At 44.2% G+C, this 25,351-nt stretch overlaps 1 protein-coding gene across 2 annotated transcripts in view; it reads left to right on the forward strand.

The window, feature by feature from the left end:
- Positions 1-25,351, forward strand: part of LOC138516427 (plasma kallikrein-like) — a 451,405-nt gene that overhangs the window by 166,468 nt on the left and 259,586 nt on the right. For both annotated transcript variants that reach the window (XM_069631547.1, XM_069631548.1), the window contains one exon: positions 13,805-13,964. In XM_069631547.1, coding sequence (XP_069487648.1) covers positions 13,805-13,964 — 160 coding nt within the window. The remainder of the gene's footprint in view (positions 1-13,804; positions 13,965-25,351) is intronic.

Raw genomic sequence — 25,351 nt, forward strand, 5'->3', positions numbered from 1 at the left:
TTGATTCACCCATGATCTATTGTCAGTACCTAAAGTGCAATTCTGTTTCCCCCCACCTTAAGTTCAGGCTCCCATTCAGCTTTTATAGAAAGCTTAAATATCTATTTGTATACACACTGCAAATTATGGGGCCCATTTATACTTAAACCAGTCTCCTCTTTAATTAACACATTTTTATTCAGATGTTGGTTACCACGATAATATAGATATTAAATTTTTTTCAAAAAGGAATCACGTTATATACTTTCTTGAAAAAGCGCCTCAATGCCTTTGGGCTGCAGTGCCCTCTACAAATGTAATAAATGGATAAATAAATAAATAAATAAATAAATATAAATAACGGCCGCACAAGGGAGCAACAACAATGGCCATCAAACCATTTGTCCCACCAGCATTCCTACTCCATTGAATCCATTCAGGTAAGCACACATATGGGGAATTTATTTTCAAAATTGACTATGCATTAGTGCTCCATCTACTTCACTACCTCTGATGCCCTTCTAAGACTGTAGTAAAATATACCCTTTGTGACACTACATACAGGGACGAGCCGGAGCATCAGGAATATATTAAAGGAGGGATTGAACCCGTAAATGAATTCACGTACGAACCTGGACATTTGATTATGATTTAGAATGACTACATTGACTACATTTGGAAGCTTGAAACAAATCGCCCTGATTTGATAAAGGCGCCAAGATGCCGAAACACGTGTCATCCTAAAGGGCAACTCTTTTGTAAATTGATCAATAAAAACTTTATTGAGTCAAATATATACTGTGTGGCGCACGTTAATATATGGAAAACACAGTCTCTATTATTTTTTCTGATTAGCACTTACCATGAGGACCCTACATATTACTGTATTTTGTTTTGACATACAGGGCCATGTCAACCATCTTTGAAAAATTAGAAAACGGATACAAGTTATAAATGAAGCATCTATCACCATGCAATGACGATAGCATCCTTTTTGAAAGCACTAAAGTGAGAGATTTCCACACATCTATTTGCATATACTTAATGAAACCTATGCTTGCTTTGCAGTTGGGATGGTCTTAAATACTGCTTTTCAGATTAGAGGAAATGTTATTGAAATTAATGCACTTCGTTAATGCAGACTTGCTTTGCGAGATTTAGATATTAACAATGGCATATTATGGTTCTTAATTTAAATCAAGAGGAAGCTTTTAGAATCTTTGGCGTCTCTGCTTCTTAGCACTTTCTTGAAATCTTTCATTTTTTTTGTCCCATTCCAGTCTGGGTTCTGTCCTGGTAGGGGTATGGAGTCAGTGTTGGTTTCTGTTTTGGATTACCTGACTCGACTGGTTGATCAGGGTGGAGGGGGTGCTCTGATTCTGCTTGATTTATCAGCAGTATTTGATACCATCGACCACCCTACTCTGATCTCCAGGCTGTCCATCGTGGGTCTCTCCGGCCAGCCAAGTTCTGGCCTGGTTTTCTTCCTTTTTGTCTGGGCGGTCTCAGTCTGTCTCTCTTCCTCCTTTCTGTTCCCGGGCTATCTCTATTCTTTGTGGTGTTCCTCAGGGTTCTTCCTTGTCCCCCACCTTATTCAATCTTTAAATTCATCCTCATTTGGCTATAATTCATGCTTTTGGCCTGATCTACTACTCATATGCTGATGATACCCAAATTATTGTGCGACTGGATCTCACTAAATCTCAATCGGCAGGCCAATTGAAAAACTGCCTGCTAGCTATTGGTGAATGGATGGAGAGCAAGTGGCTTAGGCTCAACAGTCGAAAAACAGAGGTGTTGGTGGTAGGTTCTGCTTCTCCCTCCTTGTTTTGGACTCCAGAGTTTTGGCCAGTGAGTCTCGGCCCTTTCCCCCAGTCAGTTTCATCAGTAAAATACCTTGGTGTAAAAATCTCGGCCTCTCTGTCCATGGCCGAACAGGTCTCGCTAGTATGTCAAAAAGTGCATTTCAAAGTATGGACTCTCTGCAAAGTTCTACCTTATATTCTGGGCAAGTTCCATGCTCCTGTTGTTTCCTCTTTAGTCATTAGTAACATCAACTATTGTAATGCCCTCTATCAGGGTGTTCCCAAACACCTTTTGCGTCACCTTCAGCTGCTTCAAAATGCAGCTGCTAGGGCCATTCTTATCTTATTCCACACAGAGGCGGCAATGTGGAAAAAATTCTGTGCAAACAGGAGACCAAATGGATTTGTAATATGGATACATGCCACTCTGGTTTGAATTCAGATCAGGAACTTTATCAATTTCTGTAACAGGATCTCTACTCATATACTCATAATCTCCTATATAATGTCTATGTATGTATTTGGATTGATTCACTCATGATGTAATGTCTGACTGTTGACTTGTCTTATACATATAATTTCTGCTCAAGTATTTGGATTGATTCACCCATGATCTATTGTCAGTACCTAAAGTGCAATTCTGTTTCCCCCCACCTTAAGTTCAGGCTCTCATTCAGCTTTTATATAAAGCTTAAATATCTATTTGTATACACACTGCAAATTATGGGGCCCATTTATACTTAAACCAGTCTCCTCTTTAACTAACACATTTTTATTCAGATGTTGGTTACCACGATAATATAGATATTAAATTTAAAAAAAAAGGAATCACGTTATATACTTTCTTGAAAAAGCGCCTCAATGCCTTTGGGCTGCAGTGCCCTCTACAAATGTAATAAATAGATAAATAAATAAATAAATAAATAAACATAACGGCCGCACAAGGGAACAACAACAATGGCCATCAAACCATTCGTCCCACCAGCATTCCTACTCCATTGAGTCCATTCAGGTAAGCACACATATGGGGCATTTATTTTCAAAATTGACTATGCATTAGTGCTCCATCTACTTCACTACCTCTGATGCCCTTCAAAGACTGTAGTAAAATATACCCTTTGTGTCACTGCATACAGGGACGAGCCGGAGCATCAGGAATATATTAAAGAAGGGATTGAACCCGTAAATGAATTCACGTACGAACCTGGACATTTGATTATGATTTAGAATGACTACATTGACTACATTTGGAAGCTTGAAACAAATCGCCCCGATTTGATAAAGGCGCCAAGACGCCGAAACACGTGTCATCCTAAAGGGAAACTCTTTTGTAAATTGATCAATAAAAACTTTATTGAGTCAAATATATACTGTGTGGCGCACGTGAATATATGGAAAACACAGTCTCTATTATTTTTTCTGATTAGCACTTACCATGAGGACCCTACATATTACTGTATTTTGTTTTGACATACAGGGCCATTGTCAACCATCTTTGAAAAATTAGAAAACGGATACAAGTTATAAATGAAGCATCTATCACCATGCAATGACGATAGCATCCTTTTTGAAAGCACTAAAGTGAGAGATTTCCACACATTATGTTGCACCTCCTGAGGAACCGCCTGCAACGGGGCGGGTAAACACGTGTCGAGGTACTAATACTGCTACACACCAGAAGTACATTTACGGACCTTTGGAAGAATTCAAGTTTCACCCAAGTATATATAGTTAGGCCAACGGAACTTTGCTAATTGGAATTTTTGAAAACTTATCAGTGCAGCACTGTAATCTATGCTTGAGGAACAGACACTGCCACACAACAGCAACATATTTACTCACTTTGTATCATTTCAAGCTTTACCGATGCAAAACAAATTAGAACACCAAGGTGACTACACCAATTAGAATTTTGAAAACCTATCAATGAAGTAACTGACACTTGTGTTGATACTCGTTTTTGACCACTGCATTCTTATTGGAATATACAATGCTTAACAGTGAAGCAACTGCAATTTAAGATCATATTTTTCTTTGTTCTAAGATATGTTTCCTAATAACTTATGTCTAACTAATAAAAGACATACTGAAACTCTATATTGTCTACATCAAGACTTTTTACTTGTACAAGCGCAATTTATGGCTTGCAATCCTGTCTTAGGGCCGTTCTTCGTCCTCCGTGGGGTGCTCATACGACCCCGCTGTTACTGAAGCTCCAATGGCTCCCTGTCGAACTTCTTGTTACATTTAAATCACGTTGTATTGTACATAGGGCTGTCTATGGTATTGGTGCTGAATTACTTCAACACAAATTTGTTTTGTATACCCCTTCTAGGCCTCTCCGTTCTCAGAATCTGAGGATTGCATGCTTTTTCTGTAGCTGCCGCACAAGCGTGGAACCAGGTTCCCTTTCTCCTGCGTAGCGCTGAGTCTCACCTTTTGTTTCACCGTGCACTTTAGACTTTTCTGTTTTAGTCACTGTTTAGCTCCTGTTTAGCTCCTGTGAATCGGACTGACTTTCTCTCATTGGCGCCAATATGCCTTTGGGATTATGTTGCACTCTACAAATATCGTTAAAATAAGATAAGGATTTTAATATTTCTAGAATTAAAAAAGTGATTGATAAGTATCTGAGTTGCTTATACCTAGGATTCTATTCATTGTTATCATATTTGTGTCCTGCATTTATGATGATAAGCGTATTCTACATATTACTGCACTAGTTCACCGTAGCCTAACAAATAATATACCTAAGAAAATAATCTCAAATTATATCGAGGATTTACACTCATGTCTCTTTGAACTATCCTTGTAGATGATGGAAAGTTAATGACAATTTCTGACGATTATGGCAACAGTATACGTAATGCTTTTAACTCCCGGGTGACATGGTTTGGGATGTACCGCTGTGTAATTCTATTCATTAATTGCAGCATGATATGAAAGCACACCTGCATTTCTATCAGGTACGATGTGGCTGTTTTCGAATTAATTTGACAGGTACACTACCTTTGCAAAATTCTGCAAACATCCCCATTCTAAGTTTTCACTTATGTAGCAATCAGGGTGCGTTAGCATATTTATTATATAATGCAGCATGACAAAATAGAAAAACTACTTCTGCTCTGATCCCCCAAATGCTTAGATTGCTCAGATAACCCAGACATTTATTTTTCATGAAGTGAAAAATGAAATATACAAGACATGGAAACCAGATAATGTGGGTAGTATACCCCAAACACATCAATGTGTGCAAACTTAACATTATCTCCTCTTATCAACAGCGATCTGACATGTTCAAGGATTACGCCCATCGACATCCGTATCTGTATCCCTCCTGACAGCCCACAGATAATGGCTGACTAATTGAAGTCTACTCCCTGGGTCTAGTATACACGGTTTATGAAGTCTGATCTCCAAGTGTGTATGTTTTCATGCTGGTCCCTTGAGTCTGAGCATATTCGATTGTATCTTAATGCTTAGCGAATATTGTAGCATCGTTTGTGTGTGCTCGGGGGAAACTGTCACTCTTCAACTAGCTGGCATAGTCAGTTGGTTTGCGATATACTGTGGTCTGTAGCTGGCCATATTTTATTGTTGTGGTGGTGTCGAGGAAATAGTCTGAGAGTTTGGGGTTGATACTATGTGGAATTCATTAAATCTTCTGTGGAAGTTTAGGGGGTTGTGGTCCCCAGCAGTCCATATTAGGAGTATCTTCTTGATGTAGCCAGGTATATCAAAGGCCTGCAGTCACAGGTGCCAAGAAAATCTGTCTCTAATTGTGCCATGAATACATTAGCAGACTGCTGGGCCATTCGAGTAAAGATGGGTCGGACTCCCATTATATTGTTAATAACTTTTAACTTGAGTAAAACATTTTTTCCAAAAGTGCAGCAACTTCCCATAAATTTTTCCATAGACAAACAGTGTCCATTTTTGCCAAAGCACACAATCCAAACCAGTGGACGGATTTGGACCAGGTCCGAAACAATTTAGGCACAAAGCTTTGACTCAACATCCATGCATGGTTTGGGGTTATTCTGTGCATTAGCTATTTAAAATTTTAATATTTGATGGAGAAGGGGATGGCCCCTAAGGGGATGGCCCCTTTTCAAAAATAGATAGCTATATCTCTGGGATGTCCCCAAAACCAGGGGTTTTTAGAAATGAAATTAATGCCATATTGTTTTTCTCTCAATGCAAGAGATAACCACGGCTATGGCTGAGGATATGGGAAAATGAAATGCAGGAAAAAACTATTTGCAAGTAAACAAACATGCAAATACCATCCTGCTGGGGGTGGGGGTGGGGTGGCTGGAGGGCACTAAGTGAAATTTGGGAGTTGGAGGGGTCTAAGGACTGAGTTTTGAACACAAAGTTATGTAGCCTCAAATAGTCGACATCTGTAGCAAACTGCGTCACAGAAACAGAGGGTGTTGTGGGGGAAAAGGGAGAGAGCAGGGTAGGTGAGGAGGCCATCTGGGGAGTCGGGACAGATGAGGGGGGCACTTGGTGATGGCCTGGGGGGGCAGGAAAGCATTTCTTTGGGGCTGTTTTTCTGATATTTGCTGTAATATTCGAGGCTTTTAAGGACTACGTAAAATTTGATTGAATGTGTAGATCAGTACCCTTGATTACATTTTTTTGGGGTAATATTTACAGCTATAGTGACATTGCGGGTGAAAAATCACTTGTCTCCCATCCATGCAGTAACCAAGACAGACCCTGCTTAGCTTCAAACTGAGGAAGGGCCATCTTCCTCAGGCCATGTTGCCCAATAAAGGAACCAAAGTTACAAGACCACTTCGAGAAACGGGCCGGCCCTTTCCCTGCTTTGAAGTTAAGTAGGGTCAGTCCCGATTTGAAGCTAAGCAGGGTCAGTCCTGATTAATGCATGGATGGGCAAACGAACAGGCATCCAAATTATTATAATTTTTTTAAACTGAGCTACTGTCAGGCCTTGAATGTTTTGCACTCAGAGAATATTTTTTGCCTTTTGATGAATTGCATTCTGGTATGTGTATTCTCCCAGTCAATAATAAAAAAATAGAGATTTTTAGAGCTACAGTGTGTTTCCTATCCCGGCAGTAACTGAGATGAACCATGCTTAGCTACAAAGCAAGGAAGGGGTCAGCCCCCTAATGCCATGTTGACTAATAAATGAGCCCACCTTAAAAGACCACTTAGAGAAACATGGCCTAAGGGGGCTGGATCCTTCCTCACTTTAAAACTAAGCAGGTCCCGGTTACTGCATGGGTGGGAGACAGTACACAGTCCCGGATGCCATGTGTTTTCTTAGCTTTAAATATCTCATAAAGCAGGGCATCCACATTAATTTTTTAAACCATGCTACTGTCATACCTTGAACGTTTTGCACTAAGAGACCATGTTTTTGCCTTTTGCTGAATTGAATTATGGTAGTTCTAGTCTCACAGTCAAGATGGGGGAAATTGGCTACTGTTGGGTGTCATCGGCATAGTTGATGTAGGCTATACCGAGGGAGTCAAGAATGTTGAAGAAGGGTCTGGTGATGATGTTGTAGAGTGTGGGGGAAATGCAGGAACCTTGTTGTATCCTGCAAGAGATTGTTGTTGGTGGGGCACTGGTGTTGTCAGCAAGCACTCTCCCCTCTAGAAAGGAGGGAATCCAAGCTCTGGCTATGGTGGAGAAGTTAGCTGAGGTGGTAATGTGGTGGCAGAGGATTTTGTGGAAGACTAGGTTGAATGCTGCTGATAGATCACCGCAGAGGAGAAGGTTAGGCTTCCCTTTGTCTCTTAACGTTTCCATCTGTTTTTTTAAGTCCAGAAACGCTGATTCTGTACCACGTCCTGGGCATAAACCGGACTGGCACATTCCTAAAATATGGTTTGTTTCCATGTAGTGCTGGATTTGTCCGTATGCTGCTCTGTCTGCGATGTTGAGTAGGAATTGGACAGTCAGGAATGGCTAGTGGGAGCTGCTGGGTCTAGGGAGATTTTTTTAGTAAATGGGGAACCCAGGCTTCCTTGCGACTGGAGGGTACTATCTCTGTGGTAAAGGAGGCATTGATGAAGGTGGTGATGAGGGGTGCTAGCGCTTTGGAGCAGTCCACGATGATGGATGCTGGGCATACATCGCCTTTGCACCTGGACTGTTTAAGGCTCTTTAGGATAAATAGGACTTCAGGGTCTGAGACCACTCTGAATGGAAACTGTGGGTAGGTTGGAATGGAAGTGGCGGCAGTGGCACATGACTGGGGTTGTAAAATGGCTAGGTTGGTCTGTATTTATTTGTGCAGTGTGTCAATTTTGTTGAGCATGGCAGATTGGATATTGGTGCACCAGGCTTCATCCTTGGTAATGGAGGGGGATGTGGTAGTGGAGGATTTGAGCTCTCTAAGAATAGTGAATATTTCACTTGTGTCTGATTTCACGTTGGCTACTTGAGTTAAAGGTGGTGGTGGATTTAGTAGAGATAATGGCATGTTTGTAGATTTTAGATGCTTTGGAAAACTCCATTTAGAGGAGACTGAAGTTTTTTTTTTTCCCAACTAGATTCTGCTAGTTGTTTTTATATCATAGTTTCTGTCGGTCAGGGGTGAACCAGAGTTCAGGTGTCGGATGGGTTTAGCTCTTTGTTCGGCTAGGGGGGCAGCAGTGTCTACTGCAGATTTTACGGTTGATGTGCAGAGATCTGCCAGAAGGTTGGAGTCGCCTAAGTGGGGAGGCTCTAGTTTTGGCAGGATGCAGTCTTTAGTGAGCTTGCGTGAGCTGTGCGTTAAAGAGTGAGGCAATGTGATGGTGGTAGTCTTTGTCATCTTGGGGTTTTGGATGGTGAAGGCGATGATGTGGTGGTCTGACCATGGGTAAGGGTCATTGGAGTAATGGTAAGCTGTCAATTTAGGTCTACAATCCATTCCAGCATACAGCCATTACCGTGGTTAGGGTCACTAATGTGATGCCTAACGTTTAAGGCCTTCCGGGAATTGGAGACTGAGATGGCCTGTAGGTCGGATGGATCGTTAAGGCCTAAGTTAAGGTCCCAGAGGATGATGACTTCAGATGAAGCCTTGATGTTGTTGCCTATGATGTGGAGGAGATTTTCTTCAAAGGTTTGATTCAGCCCGATGGGCAGTAGATAATGTCGATTGAGATAGTAATGATGGTTGAGGTGGTCAGTTTAAGTAAGAGGATATCCACACACTCTTCCAAGGAGGCATTGAATGGCTTATGGATAGGGAGTCTTTTGCTGGTAGAGCAACCCCTCCTTCCCTTGCGCTGAATCTGTCTTTCTAGCAAATGGTATGTCCGGGTGGGATAACTAATAACAGGGCTGGGACAGATGCTTTGTGAAGCCAAGTTTCTGAGAAGGCCAGGGCATCTAGGCTATGGGATGTGAGGAGGTTGTGGAAGTCTAGTGCATGGATAGTTAAGGAACCTGCGTTTACTACTGTGCACTTCATTGCTGATGTTTTTACTGTAAGGGTGTTACGGAGGTCATTGGAGATTATGTTGTCAGGAGCTTGAGATCCCCTAGTGGTAGGGACAGGTTGCTTGTGAATATGGTGTGGTGCATGTGGAATGTCTTGTGCACTGGGTTGTCTGCTGGTGTGGCAGTGCAGGCTGCATTGTTAGTAGAGCTAGTTAGATTTCCCCCCATTCTGTCTAATAGCAGTTCTGGGCGTGGAACCTGCTTAGCAGGATTGCTCATCAAGGCTTCAGGGTTGTCACTCATAGGTGAGGTGCATCCAGTGGCAATTTCATGACATGATGCAGCAGCAAGACTAACAGGCAGCATCACAGGATTTAGAGCAAGATAGGCATGGCTAGCGACATTAGAATCTGGACAGTATGTCATAGGTGAGGTACATGCAGTACCAATTACATGACATGATGCATTAGCAGCAATGTTAACAGGCAGCATTACAGGGTTTGGAGCAAGATAGGCATGGCTAGCAACATTAGAATCAGGTGTGGTACGTGAGATAACAACTTCAGCAATGACATCTGGGTTTGGAGCAGTGGCAGTGAAAATGTTAGTTGCACTAGAATCTTCTCTATTTAGGCTAGTTTCCTGGGGTGTGGTGTGGAAAGCGTCTTTAGCCGTGTACTTCAAATACCGGGTTAGGTGAAACCAGTGAAATACTTGTAGAAACAATTGCAGGAGACGTGGCCTTATCCTTGTTGCTGGGGGTTTTGCGTTTTTCCACATGAATCCGGTTTCAGGAGCAAGTTTGTGAGGCAGGCTTCAGAGAAAACGGCGATGTGCATTCTGAGGTGAGCATTGCCGGATGAAAGCGGCCATGCATGGGGGCGGCTCAGAAATCCAGATGGTCTGTGACTGTAGCGTAGAGCATGCGATCGAGTATGGAGGTTGGATCTGGCTTACCAGTTGCAACCTAGAATGCAAGTGCCGCTTGCGGTGACAGCAAAAATGCAGGCATTTCAGAACGTGACAGGTAAACCCACACTAGGCTTGCCGTTCAGCTTGTGGCGACTGCATGTAGTTGGACCAAGCAGCGGGCAATGAGGAGAGGCTGGATCAAGCAGCGGCCAGGTGCTGGGACAGAAAGGGTGCTCTGGACATGCAGCTTTAGATATAGGTTACTGCCTTGCTTGAGGACATTTTAGGGCGGACAAGCAGCATAGTGTGTTCAGCATGATTGGGAGGCGGGCGGGCTGGGTTAATATGGAGCGTCATGGTGCCGGAGAGCGCAGGACCCATGCATCAGATACGATCTAAGCATGCCGGCATGAGAAAAGGTGGGGGGGGGGCACGGCAGTGGGATGAGCGGGACAATTGAAATATTAACGATCCATTTGGTGTTGTAAAGGGGAACTGAGTAGTAACAATGATGGCCAACGGCCCAGAGACTGTATGCCTTACCTTGTGGAGTTGATAAGGGTGGACAGATCTGTGCAGCATGTGTAACATTGCAGGCAGTGGCTGCAACATCACTGAGACCAGCAGAGACCGCAGAATATGGCCTTGTGTGTTGGTCTTCTGTGGGGCTGGCTTTGCCTCCTGGCTCAGTGGGGGGGGGGGGTCCATATTTGGGCCTGCACCCATTCGTGGTGGTGCAGGCTCAGAGCAGCCTGGGCCACTAGTGAGGACAAAGGCATGGCAGCAGATTGTTGGAAGGATCTCCGGACCCAATGCTTTTTCCAGTGTTGTTGATGCAGGCCTCCCTGTTGGGAAGGTGGCCCTGTGTCTCAGTGAGACTGGCAGAGACCACAGAATAGGGCCTTGAATACAGCAATCATGAACTTTATATCTTGTGATGGGGTGCCAGGCACAAATAACCACTATGACGTGATATGTCAGTCCAGATCTGTCTCTGGGTCAGATGGGAGATCTTTCAGGTTGCCAGATTCTTTAGGATCTTGGCACTAGGGCCTTCCCCCTGTAACTCACCTACCCTAGCCGTTCCCTCCTCCATACCCCATGTGTCTGTAACAGGGATGTTAATTATATCAACAGCTGAGCCCTACTTATGAGGCTAGGGTTTTACGGGAGATGGCGTCTTCTTCTGCACTGTACCACCTAATCACCACACACGCAAAATCTCATTGGACCCTTCTCAGTACACTGGGTCCCAAAGTTGTTTTCCTCCCACCACTCTACTGTCCCTCAGCTCACACACTCTGGCTTCCAACCTTCACCCTTTGATCTTACTTCTCTTTTTACTTCTCAATTCCTTCACTCAATACTGTCACTACCTCCTAATAACTTGCTACTTCCTTCCCCTACTACTCCTTCACTGTGACTTTCCCCTCACTTCTCTTACCACTACTGCTTATTCTACTACTCCCTCTTCCTACTGCCGCCTCTCTCCTACTACCACCTTCCACTCCGCCTACTCCCACACCACTCCTACTACCACTCTGTTACTACTGCTACTAATCTGCTTCCTCTTCTCCCTCTACTCTCCCCCTTCACAGCCACTACTGCTACTACTACTTACTCCCTCTCCACCTAATTACTACTCTGCTACTCCTAGTACTACTACCTCCACTTTCAACTATCACTACCTCTTCCCCACTCCTGTTCTACTTCTAGTTCACTTGCTCCTTACTCTCACACACAAACACTCCACAGACCCCCTCTCTCCGAAAGCCTACACACTCCTTTTGCACCCACCTCGTCTGGTCTCTCAGACGTTTTCCACCACAACCTGTCCTCACCCCACTAATCCACACGAAACCACTCACTCACACCTTCTTAAATACTCCAACCCCCTCTCTTATTATATTGAATCCCTGGTAGGTCAGTGGTTTCTGAACACGGGATCCAGCAGATGCTCTCTACTGGAGCTGTGCACCACCCAGGAACTGTGCTAGCTCCGCCTTCTCTGCCTGCAGGTGTTGTGGCAGCTATGGCATCCCGTGGCATGAAGGTGTACCTGCCGCCTCCACATCTGGCATCCCACTCTGCTCCTGCCTGTGTCATCTTCTGGGTGGTGGCAGGGCCCGCACTGACCCCTTTGACTTGTCTCCTGTTTACATCTAGTTCCCCTGCGGCCCCAAGCCAATGTCTTCAGGCAAGATGGGGGCAGGTAGGGGGTACTGCACACACTCTGTCATGCTTTGGGGTGTTAGGGCTAGGGTTTGGCCCCCTCTCTCCCTGACAAGGCCCGCTTGTCCGTCTTGTCACAATCTGTATAAATACCTCCGACGTACCCTGCACCCTAAATGTGGATGTTTCTGTCATTGGTACCTACTAATCCACACACCTCTTTTTTTATTACTGTCCCAACAAGTCAGAATAATACCACTTGTTTTAAACTTCCCATACTGAAGTTTTTTAGTCTTTGTAATTGTAATTGTAATGGGTTGTTTATAACGCGCTTAATACCCAGCGGTTTCTCTATGGAGTTTTTGCTCCATAGACCACATACACTTCTGCAAATTCCATGGTGTCTCCTCAACAAGGACTCCATTCTTTTTTCGGTCAGCTCTATGTTGGAAGCTGAACCTCTCCTGTTGTGTGTCAAATGTCAATTTCTTGAGGGTAAAAATAACGTGCTTAGCCAGTACCTTTTGCTTAGTACATGATCAGACGTTATTGCCCCTTAAACCTCTTCAAACCCATATGCTGTACGCAGATGTTTAACTCGGTCTTCAGGGGCTATTACACCATAGTAAGCTTAATTACAATGTTTGGAATGGTTTAAAATGCATGGGATGCAGTCTAGTGGCTCAAGGCAATAATTGATGGTATATGTCTTCTCGCAAAACATTCCAGTGTCTCTTTTTGTCTTTCCTATTTTTAATCAGAATATTCTACCCCCATTGGGTTGCATGGTCTAATAGCAAAAGGCCCCACTCCTTGAGTCATTACCTGATTGTAACATCTCCTGGCTCATATTAAAGTCTATTGCCTAATAACTTGGTCCTAGGCCCATTTTCTCAGAATGTGGCATCATTGCTTTTATTAGATTCCAGAATTAAATTGTCTTGCCTCCAGTTTATATAGACTGAACTGTTCCAACCCAGAGCATAATTACTAGTATCCTGTTTTCAGTTTGTCTCACCAAAGCCATCACGTATACAACAGTGAATAGCATCCACTTGGGTACCAACTCCTCTGTGCACTATAGATTTGAAGTCAGTCAAATACAGATAACCATCATGACCGCCATAACATCTCGTGAGTACAATTTAGTTGTGAACCATGTAATTTTCTCCACTTAGTCTGGCTTTGGTAGCTAGGTGCTGCCCTCATAAATCAACATCCTGATGCAAGATGAGGCAGTGATCTTGTCAGGTGTCTTGCAAAGGTAGAGAAGAACACAGTTCAAGAAAACCAATTGAGTGTGCACTTCCCCTTACAACATTTCCTTTTATTTAGGAGGCATGGGGACAATCATTACTACAGGAGCACTAATTGAAATAATCGCCAAGAAATTGTGTGAACATGATAGATCTTGATGTGTCTCTGAAGCAATAGATCATAAATAAATGTATAACAATAGATATTAGAAAAGTCAACTATTATTTTTGTGGAAAGCGAGACATATATTGTTTTATGTTTTTTCGCAGAATGTAGTCATGAAGTTCATACTGGGCTGGACATGATCGGAATAAATTATAATAGTACCAAGGCCAAAAGCACAGAACAGTGCCAACAGAAATGCACCAATGATGTCCACTGTCAGTTTTTTACCTATGTCACCAACAAATTTCACAGTGAGCCCCTGCGGTAAGTCCAGTGGTTTCTTATTATACCTGTATAAAATCCGTGTAAATGATTGCAGATTACAACTGATCGAGAGGATTGTTAAAACGTGAATTAGTCTGAGAATATTCGTATTTGTGTGCATTATACAGATGGACAATGCATGCAAGTGTTCCTTGCGAAAATTGTTTTTACATGTTGTGGCATCACCTGATCTTAATACATTTTCAAAAGTAAATGTAAACATATATTTGTCTTATTTTTAAAATGATATTGACAGATTGGCTTTATAATTACTTTTGTTTATGATATAAAACATTGGTGCCCATTTAAGCGGGCACAATTGTGGGATAGATGACCCCCAATCAAGCTAGAGGTCTCCAAGCAAATGTTGCGAATTCTTGTGAGAGCAAAGGTCAACTGAGGCATGGTACAGTTTGTTGGAACGCCTCTAATGCTATTGGTACTTGCTGCAAGCTCAAGCCATTACAAAAGCAGCTCATTTTCCAATTGTGTGCAGCAGATCCTGGTTTGGAATGTTACAGATGGAACCTTTTCTGGCACTGTTCATTTCCCACCTCTGTTGATTGAAGCTTTTCAATTCACCAAAGGCTGGTTTTCCCATCTGCACTCCTCAATCCATTGTTTAAAACCCTAGATGTGTGCGTGATTCCCCCTGCTCCTCCATTAGATCTGACCTCTGCTGATCCCATGCGGAAAGCCCAGGTGCAGCAGCCAAAGCACTCCTATTCGACCAGTACTACATACACAATTGCTTATTCTCCAGCCTCCATCCTCTGGATTCAATTCAGAAACCCCCTTCACAAATGTCCTCTCATGCAATCATGGGTGTACTGGTTCCAAAATCAAAGGCCACTACACACACGTGCTTCAGTGCACAGGCACAGTTTTTGCATGTGCCCATTGGAAGCAACATGCAACTTCTTTCTGATATGTGACCGATGCACTTTCCAGGTGCTGGTCTATCTTTGGACAGAGCACAGGAAGCCTCGGGAGAATAGCTCAGGCGCAAAGTGCTCGCCTTGGAAGCAAGAGGACACGCAGCAACACAGGTTCGATCCTTGGGACTGTTAGGGAGAATTCTCTGTTAAGGCTAATTTCCCAAACCTAGTGAGTCCCCCAGCAGCTTTGCTGGATTTTTGGGGTTTAATTTTTTCTCCTGCTAAGAGTGAGACTCTTTTTCTCCCACTCTTAGGCATGACTTGAGAATGTCCTTTGACTTTGTAATGTGTTTTATGGGCTATGGGGTCTTTTACTCCATAGGGCTTCATGTGTTTTTGGTTAGTGTGTTACACAGCACCCTCAGTGCAGTAACACAGGGGTGTCATAGTGACCCCCAAACGTAGACTCCATACCCTGGGACTGACTACTGTCTCCCAGGGCATGTAAAGTCATCATTGACTTTACTACTCTTAAATTGTGAACAGAACCAGTACAACCCATCATATTGTGGAAGTACTGGGTGGGGTAATTCGATTGCCCCTGGGTCTGTTTTTCAAGGGGGCACTGTCCAGTCCCCCCTTGTCGAGTTTCTGGCTGGTGGCAGTGGTTAACACACGAAATATTCCACCGGAATATTTTGTATGGGATTTTCCCATTCATTTTAAACGCACCACTTTTTTGGTGCAATGTTAAAGATACCGCCGGGTTATTTATTTAATATTTTTCCCCGGTTGGGTCTTTTTGCCAAGACTCGGTTTTAAAATGGCGTTTGTGTTTGCCTCTCTAACTCCAACCCAAGTCGAGCCCTTTGTTCCAGTTTTGGCGGGCTTCTGCACAGAAGCCTCCAAAAGTGGTGCCACTCTGTCTGGGTCTTCAGGATGTGTGGGAGGGGGGAATAGACACCCTGGACTGAGTTGCCTTGGCAACTCAAGTCGCACTCTTGTATGATTGGCCCAGTGGTGAGCCGCCCGGCTCACCACTTAGCATGTTTGATTGACAGCTAGGCTGGTGAATGTGGTTTTTGCTGCATAAAAGCAGGGCTTTGGGGACTGGAACTTCAGAAGTCACCACAGGACCTAAAGAATCCGAAGAGTGGAGAAGCTGTGCCATCTACAATGACAACACCACCGGTGGAGCCCTGATGTACGAAACCCACCACTTTCCCGGCGACAGAGAAGATCTTCTTCCAGGAGAGTCTTCTTCCCTTTGAGCTGGTGGGACCAACCAGTTTGCCTTTTTCACTTTCCTGGATCGTCTCATGTTGGAATCGCCCGTGCCAAGCACCCCGGCGGCTGGATAGCCACGCTTCACCACTAACGCGAATAAAAGGGTAGTACCTTTTAACCGGGAAACTCCGCGGCTGGTTTCTTCCCTGGCAGTGCAACGACCTCCAGCTTTCCTCCACGTCGAGATCTTCTCTTCCCCTGGACGAAGCACTGACTTGCACCCGCTGCCAAGAACAACTGCCCCCGCAGGAGCTTTCTCACCATTTCAGGTAGTGTGTCCCGCCTGGTCTCCCTTGCAACAGACCGTCCAAGGTGTCCCGTAAATACTTGACTCTCTATCCTGGGGTGACCTTGGACCTTTTAACATTACATTTCTAACTTGATCCAACCTCTTTTTGACTTTCCTGCAAAGACTTTTAGTGTATTTCCACTGTGTGATCTTGGGCACATTCCGCCTTGCTCTCTCCAAGAGCGGGCCTGGCCTATAAACCTTTTGCTCTACAGTAGACCCTGCCTTTCTTGACTTGTTGTGGTTCTTTAAAAGTGTTCGTATTGTGTATTTTTCCTATTTTTGCCTTTTCTCTCCCTTTTTAAATCATTATTGGAGTGCCATCTATGGTTACGCTCTCACCTCTGTTTTGCTAAATAAGTGGTGTACTAACCTAGACTTGTCAAATAATTAATTAGGGAGGTGTATATATTTCTAGTGACTGTGTTTGAACTTGCTTGACATATTAGTGCCAGTGTATTTTTACAAGTATGTTTTTAAATACATAATTATATACTTTTATACCAAAGCTCTGGTCAGTGTTTGCTGGTGCTACTGTATTTTTAGCCCTATTGTGTATACTCTATATACTGCCTAACTCTTCTTGAGAGAAGTCTGACTGCTCAGCCACATCTACCAGGCAAATCTGGGTGGTACAGACTACTACCAACTGGGTTTACTGCTAACACCTGTAGTCTTAAACTTTGTGCAGTGGTCCCTAAGGGAACTGCACAGGTTTCTGCCTAACACTGGTGTACAGCGGTGGGATTTGTATTGAGTATACATTTTAGTGTGCTGTTTGATACCTTAGTGCAACTAACCACAAAGCTTAGCACTAAAAAGTTTATTTTCTAACCTGTCAACTATGGAAAGTTATAGTCAAGAGTCCCTTGCTACAAAAACTGCTGATTGTTTAAGAGTTCTCTGTAAGCATAAGAATCTCCTGACTAATGGCAAGAAAATGGAGCTAATAGAAAGATTGTTAGCAAACCAAAGTCTGGGTGATGGTTCAGAGGAACCCACTCTCCCAGAGAATGTAGATAACAGTGATGATATTGATATTGATCAAAGTATTGAAAATCTTGAGGCAGTGTCAAAAGAGGAGGGTGAGGCTGTTTTGACTGTCCCCCCTAGGCCTCTGTCTGCTCTACCAGCTGTACCTACTGGACCTTTACCAGGTCCCACAATTAGTCCTCAGTGTCTTGAACCAGAGAAAATGAAACTTGAATTGGAGTTTAAAAGACTTAATTCTGAAACAGAGCAACAGCACCAAGAACTAAGGCTCAGAGAAATGGAGCTTAAGCATGAGCTAGAGATGAAGAAATTGTCTGTTGAAAATGCTTCTCTCTCCAGATCCTCTAGGAGTACCAGTCCCAAAAGACCCCGGATGCCTAAAGAGATTGTGGGTATGTATGAGCCTAAATTGGATGTGTTGGATTGGTTGGCTATGTTTGAGTATAATCATGGGCTCCAGGACATCTCAGGGAATTAGTTACTTCCCTGGTTGTTCTCTAGGCTCCTCCCTGTTGCATCTGATGTGGTAATGGAGTTGGGGGAGGTGGATAAGAAGGATTATGAATGTGTGAAGCTAGCTTTGATAGCTAGATTTGGGAAGACCCCTTCCCAGTACCTTAAGAGGTTTAGGACACTCAAAAAGCATGATGGTACCCCTTGGGCTACCTGGGTAGTGAAAGTTTGAAGAACTTAGAGGGATGGATTAAGGGTTACAGGGTCAACACTTATGAGGGAATTAATAATCTTGTGATGTTGGAGTCAATTTATGATGCCTGCTCTCCTGAGCTCAGACAGCACTTGGCTGATTCAAAGGAATTAGATTCCAGAAAACTAGCTAAGCCTGCTGACTTGTGCGTTGCCAACAGGGCTACTCACAAGGACTCTGGGGCAACTCAGAAAAAGGATGAGGGAAAACAGCCTAAAAAGGACTCCAAAGAGAATTCTAATAATTCCAATCCCAAAGAGGGCCCCAAACAAAACAGTAAGGGTAAGCCACAAGGGAAACCGAATCAGGCTAGTGTACCTTCTGGTGCCAAACCAGAAGGAGGTCAGAGCAAGCCACCATTCCAAAAAGCATTTGGTTAATGCTATGTTTGTAGCTCGCCTGACCATGTGAAAGGGGATCCCAGATGTAAGGGTAAACCTTCAGGGGTCCACACTGTCTCCTTAGCCTTCGCTCCAGAGGAGGAAGTACAGATGGCCGGTGGAAACTTTCTACTACTGGCTGATGATCCCATTGGAGTCTCAGCCAGTGTTTCTTTAGTGTCTCTGGGGTTGTGGGAACAACAGAATTTAGATGTGTATAATTCTATCCCAGATAATACTAAAGAGTATTATAAGGACAGTGTCCAGGTGAATGGTCAGGAGACTCCTGCCATTAGGGACAGCATAACTGTGGTGGATGAATCATTTTTCCAGGCAGAGGATGTTGCTAAGGCACCCAAACGCCTCATCAAGTTTGCTGGAGGGCCTGTGCAGATGCTCCCCCAATTACCAGTTCTAATCCAGTGCAATGATATAACTGTGAAGATACCTGTCAGTGTACAATGTGAGGTGCCAGGAAGGGTTCTGTTGGGAAATGACCTGAAAACTCTTGGAGTAGTGTCACACCCCCCCAGGACCTCCTAGTAAAATGTTACAGGAGCTAACCAGACCTGCAAGAGAGAAAACCATGAGAGGTTCTTCTCTGGATATGATGAAGAAAGATATCACTCCTTCTCCACTGGAGCAACTTACTGCAGTCTCAAAATCAACAGAAGCAAAGGGGCAACCCAAGGCTTCTAAGAAACAAGCCAGCAGCAAGCACTCCAGTGCTTCCAACAAGGACTTCCTCTAGGTTGCCCAAAGTTACACCTGTAACTCCACCTCCAGCTGAGGCTGAGAGGGAGGTACAACCATGTATGGTTGAACTAGACTGTGAAGACGAGCTAGTAGAAGGCCAAGAACTTATTGGATATCTGGATCATGTTGACCATCTTGAGCTGCAGTCTTTACTGGCAGAAGGTGGACCCAATAGGGCAGACTTCAGTAAGATACAGAGAGAATGTCCAACTCTGTAAGGTCTTCGCCATCAGGCAGCTTCTCAGGCTGATGGGCAAGAGCCTGGGAAGTATAGGTTGCACTGGGAAGATGGCTTCTTCTCCAGTGAACCGATGGATTCTGCACCTGGAGACTACAAGCGGCTTGCAGTACCTCAAGAAAACAGACAACAGTTCTTGCAACTTGCCCATGAGATTCCTTTGGCTGGTCACTTGAGTTGCAAGAAGACCAAGGACAGGCTCTCACTCTACTTTTATTGGCCAAAGATGGGGGCTGAGGTAGATAAGTTTTGCAAGAGCTGCCACACCTGCCAAGCTTCTGGTAAGGTTAGATCCAAGAGTGTGGCACCTTTAGTGCCTCTCCCAGTAGTGGGAGTCCCATTTGAGAGGGTAGGGATTGACATTGTTGGTTCCCTTGATCCCCTAACCTCCTCATGCAACAGGTTTATCCTTGTTGTAGTAGACAATGCTACTAGATACCCTGAGGTAATTCCTGTGAGGACTGTTACAGCTCCGGCTGTGGCTAAGGCCCTCCTTGGTATTTTTACCACGGTTGGGTTTCCTAAGGAAGTAATCTCTGACAGGGGGTCAAATTTTATGTCCCACTACATGAAAGCCATGTGGAAAACCTGTGGAGTTACTTACAAGTTCTCAACCGCATACCACCCTCAGACAAACGGGTTGGTAGAAAGGTTCAACAGAACCATGAAGAGCATGATAGGTGCTTTAGAAGATCCCCTTAAAAGAAAGTGGGACCTTCTACTGCCATGCCTTCTCTTTGCTTATAGAGAAGTCCCTCAGGAGGGAGTAGGTTATTCTCCCTTTGAACTTCTTTATGGCCATCCAGTCAGAGGACCATTGGCCCTGATTGAGGAGGGGTTGGAGAGTGCGCCTTCCCCCAAGCCAGTCAGAGTGACTGACTATGTGATAGGTCTCCAGAGAAGAATGTCACACATGATGGCAGAAGCTAGTGATAACCTGAACGCTGGACAAGCTTTGGTCAAGCATTGGCATGGTCAAAAGGCCAACATGGTTGAGTTCACTCAAGACCAGCTAGTTCTAGTTATGATCCCAACAAGGCAGAGGGCCTTGCAAGATAAATGGATGGGACTCTTCAAGGATGTGGGTAAACTTGGAGAGTTGAACTATCTGGTGGACGTGGGCAATCCCAAGGAGGCTCCCAGAGTCTTCCACACCAACAGACTATAGACGTATGTCTCCAGGCCTGAAGTAGGAGCCTTGCTTCTAGCTTCAACAGAAGAGGAAGAAGAGAGTGAAGCTCTCCTTGATCTCCTCAGAGGCTTACCCTTGGATGAAAATATTGACGGAGTAAATCTCTCTTCAAATCTGACACCTGAGCAACAAGAGGAGTGCAAATCTATGTTAAATCAGTTTACCCCCTGTTCTCACTTTCACCAGGCTTGACCCCTTGGGGCCTGCATGATATACTCACTGGTGACTGTCTGCAAGTCAAAAGCAGAGGATACAGAATGTCAGAAAATGTGAGATCCCACATCAAAGGGGAGGTCAGCAAGATGCTTGATCTCGGGGTAATAGAGCCCTCTACTAGTCCATGGTCTAGCCCAGTTGTGTTAGTACCAAAGGCAGGATCCAAAGAATTAAGATTCTGTGTGGATTATAGAGCTCTTAATGCAGTCAGCAAGACTGATGCCCACCCTTTGCTTAGAACAGATGAGTTGGTGGATAGACTTGGTGCAGCCAAGTTCCTCAGCACATTTGATCTAACGTCAGGCTATTGGCAAATAGCCCTGACAGACCATGCCAAGGAGAAAACTGCATTTTCTATCCCAGTTGGCTTATACCAATTTAAGGTTGTGCCTTTTGGACTGAAAAATGCACCTGCAACATTCCAAAAGATGGTAAATCAGGTTCTGGCTGGGATGGAGGACTTCTGCATGGCATACTTGGATGACATTGCAGTGTTCAGCCACTCCTGGGAAGAACATGTTAACCACCTAGGACATGTTTTGTAGGCTCTTGGGAAGGCCAACCTGACCATAAAGGCAAGCAAATGCCAGATTGTGCAGAGTAAGGCGGTCTACCTTGGGCATGAGGTAGGAGGTGGAGAAATAAGGCCTTTGCTCAGTAAGATTGAAGCTGTGGAAAATTGGACAACACCTACTACTCAAACCCAGGTGAGAGCCTTCCTAGGCCTCACTGGGTATTACAGGAATTTCATTGAGAACTATGGGACCATAGCTTCTCCACTGAATGTAATCTCCTCTCCAAAATTCCCTAAGAAGTTGAGATGGAATGAGGAGTGCAATCAGGCCTTTGAAAACCTGAAGAAAGCTCTTTGCCAAGCAACAGTACTGAGAGCTTCTGACTACCACCGAACTTTCATTGTACAGACAGATGCTTTTAATGTAGGTATAGGTGCAGTCCTTAGCCAACTGGATGGGAAAGGTAGGGAGCACCCCATTTGCTTCATCAGTAGAAAGCTGAAGGATCCTGAGACAAGGTGGGCAACGATTGAAAGAGAATGTTTTGCCATTGTGTGGGCACTGAAGAAGTTTAGGCCATACTTGTATGGTTCTACTTTTGTCATTCAGACTGACCACCAACCCTTGAGATGTTTGATGCAAATGAAGGGGCAAAACCCAAAACTATTGAGATGGTCAATCTGCCTTCAAGGGTTTGATTTCAGCATTGAGCACAGGTCAGGGTGTCACCACCAAAATGCTGATGGTCTCTCTAGGATGTATGTCATTGACGAGAGGTATGAGATTCATCCAGGAGTGGATTAAATCCTCCTGTCCCTTAGTCTGGGGTGGGGTGTTAGGGAGAATTCTCTTTTAAGGCTAATTTCCAAACCTAGTGAGTCCCCCAGCAGCTTTGCTGGATTTTTGGGGTTTAATATTTTCTCCTGCTAAGAGTGAGACTCTTTTTCTCCCACTCTTAGGCATGATTTGAGAATATCCTTTGACTTTGTAATGTGTTTTATGGGCTATGGGGTCTTTTACTCCATAGGGTTTCATGTGTTTTTGATAGGTGTGTTATATAGCACTCTCAGTGCAGTAACACAGGGGTGTCATAGTGACCCCCAAACATAGGGCCTCATTACACGGATGGCGGAGAACCATGGCGCTATTAGCGCCATGGTTCATGCCGGTAAAATACCGACACCGTCTTGGCGGAAAGTGGAATTACCGCCCCATTCCAAGGTTGCTGGGGTGGTTATTCCCCCTTCCACCATTGCCCTTCCCCATTCCCATTTTTGCCCCATAGGGCGTAATGGGAATGGGGAAGTCGCTAATTACGGTACCGCAAATTGCGGTACCGTAATTAGCTCCCTGGGTCCCTTTGCGGGTTGGTTTTTAACGCCTGCAAAAAGCAGGCGTTAAATTCCCGAACCCGCAAAGGGACCTCGTAGTAAGGCAGTAAGGATTTACCGGTACCGGTATTTTACCGGTACCGGTAAATCCTTACCGCCATCCGTGTTATGAGGCCCATAGACTCCATACCCTGGGACTGACTACTGTCTCCCAGGGCATGTAAAGTCACCATTGACTTTACTAGTCTTAAATTGTGAACAGAACCAGTACAAACCATCATATTGTGGAAGTACTAGTAGGGGTAATTCGATTGCCCCTGGGTCTGTTTTTCAAGGGGGCACTGTCCAGTCCCCCCTTGTCGAGTTTCTGGCTGTGGCAGTGGTTACCACGCAAAATATTCCACCGGAATATTTCCTATGGGATTTTCCCATTCATTTTAAACGCACCACTTTTTTGGTGCAATATTAAAGATAACGCTGGGTTATTTATTTAATATTTATTCCCCGGTTGGGTCTTTTTGCCAGGACTCGGTTTTAAAATGGCGTTTGTGTTCGCCTCTGTAACTCCAACCCAAGTCGATCCCTTAGTTCCACTTTTGGCGGGCTTCTGCACAGAAGCCTCCAAAAGTGGTGCCACTCTGTCTGGGTCTACAGGATGTGTGGGAGGAGGGAATAGACACCCTGGACTGAGTTGCCTTGGCAACTCAAGTCGCACTCTTGTGTGATTGGCCCTTAGCATGTCTGATTGACAGCTAAGCTAGTGAATGGGGGTTTTGCTGCATAAAAGCAGGGCTTTGGGGACTGGAACTTCAGAAGTCGCCACAGGACCTAAAGAATCCAAAGAGGGGAGAAGCTGAGCCATCTACAACGACGATACCACCGGTGGAGCTCTGCTGTACGAAACTCACCACTTTCCCGACGACAGAGAAGATCTTCTTCCAGGAGAGTCATCGTCCCTTTGAGCTGGTGGGACCAACCAGTTCGCCTTTTTCACTTTCCTGGATCGTCTCGTGGTCAAATCGACTGTGCCAAGCACCCCGGTGGCCGGATAGCCACGTTTCACCACTACCGCGAATAAAAGGGTAGTACCTTTTAACCGGGAAACTCTGTGGCTGGTTTCTTCCCTGGCAGTGCAATGACCTCCAGCTTTCCTCCACATCGAGATCTTCTCTTCCCCTGGACGAAGCACTGACTTGCACGCGCTGCCAGGAACAACTGCCCCCGCTGGAGCTTTCTCACCATTTCAGGTACTGTGTCCCGCCTGGTCTCCCTTGCAACAGACCGTCCAAGGCGTCCCGAAAATCCTTGACTCTCTATCCTGGGGTGACCTCGGACCTGTTAACATTACCTTTCTAACTTGATCCAACCTCTTTTTGACTTTCCTGCAAAGACTTTTAGTGCATTTCTACTGTGTGATCTTGGGCACATTCCGCCTTGCTCTCTCCAAGAGTGGGCCTGGCCTATGAACTTTTTGCTCTACAGTAGACCCTGCCTTTCTTGACTTGCTGTGGTTCTTTAAAAGTGTTGGTATTGTGTGTTTTTCCTATTTTTGCCTTTTCTCTCCCTTTTTAAATAATTATTGGAGTGCCATCTATGGTTACGCGCTCACATCTGTTTTGCTAAATAAGTGGTGTACTAACCTAGACTTGTCAAATAATTAAATAGGGAGGTGTATTTATTTCTAGTGACTGTGTTTGAACTTGCTTGACATATTAGTGGCAGTGTATTTTTACAAGTGTGTTTTTAAATAAATAATTATATACTTTTATACAAAAGCTCTGGTCAGTGTTTGCTTGTGCTACTGTATTTTTAGCCCTATTGTGTATACTCTATATACTGCCTAACTCTTCTTGAGAGAAGTCTGACTGCTCAGCCACAGCTACCAGGTAAATATGGGTAAATTGGCAAAAAAATTGGGTTTACTGCTAACACCTGTAGTCTTAAACTTTTTGCAGTGGTCCCTAAGGGAACTGCACAGGTTTCAGCCTAACAGGGACCGCGCTTACAAACCTCTGGGTATTAAGCGTGTCATAAATAACCTATCATATGATATATATATATATATATCTCACAAATGCATCCATCACTAATGGCAGTGATTATATTGCGTACTCACCGAGCCTGAAGTCGGCTCATCTCTAACTAATGATAGCACATTTTACATATCTTGAACACATCTGTTAACCAATGCATACGTGCGACGAAACTGTGTTTACTTTGCAGTGAAAAAACAGAAATAAATGTGTATTAAGCACCTAAATGGCATGAATTATGGCAGAATAGATGGGTTGATAACATCAGTTAAAGAAGAACTAGAAAAAGATCTCCGAACTGTGATGCTCACTCTCTCTGAGAGCACTTTACTCACTAATGCATCATTGGTTTCTATGCAAAACTTGATTCAAATCGATATAGATCAATGCAAAGACATGGGTGGAGCAATTACTGATAACCATCCATTGCTTACACCTGGTAGAGATACTCTCCCATGTCTTCCCTAAATGGAGACTAGTAAAAATAGACCTAGGCAGTCTGAGGACTCAGGCATTCTTCCTGTGATAACTTGGGCTAAATCGGTTGCACTCATTGATCCACCTGTGTGACTA

Source organism: Ambystoma mexicanum, chromosome 6q (genome assembly GCF_040938575.1).
Source record: "Ambystoma mexicanum isolate Mex_15411 chromosome 6q, UKY_AmexF1_1, whole genome shotgun sequence".
Taxonomy (NCBI): domain Eukaryota; kingdom Metazoa; phylum Chordata; class Amphibia; order Caudata; family Ambystomatidae; genus Ambystoma; species Ambystoma mexicanum.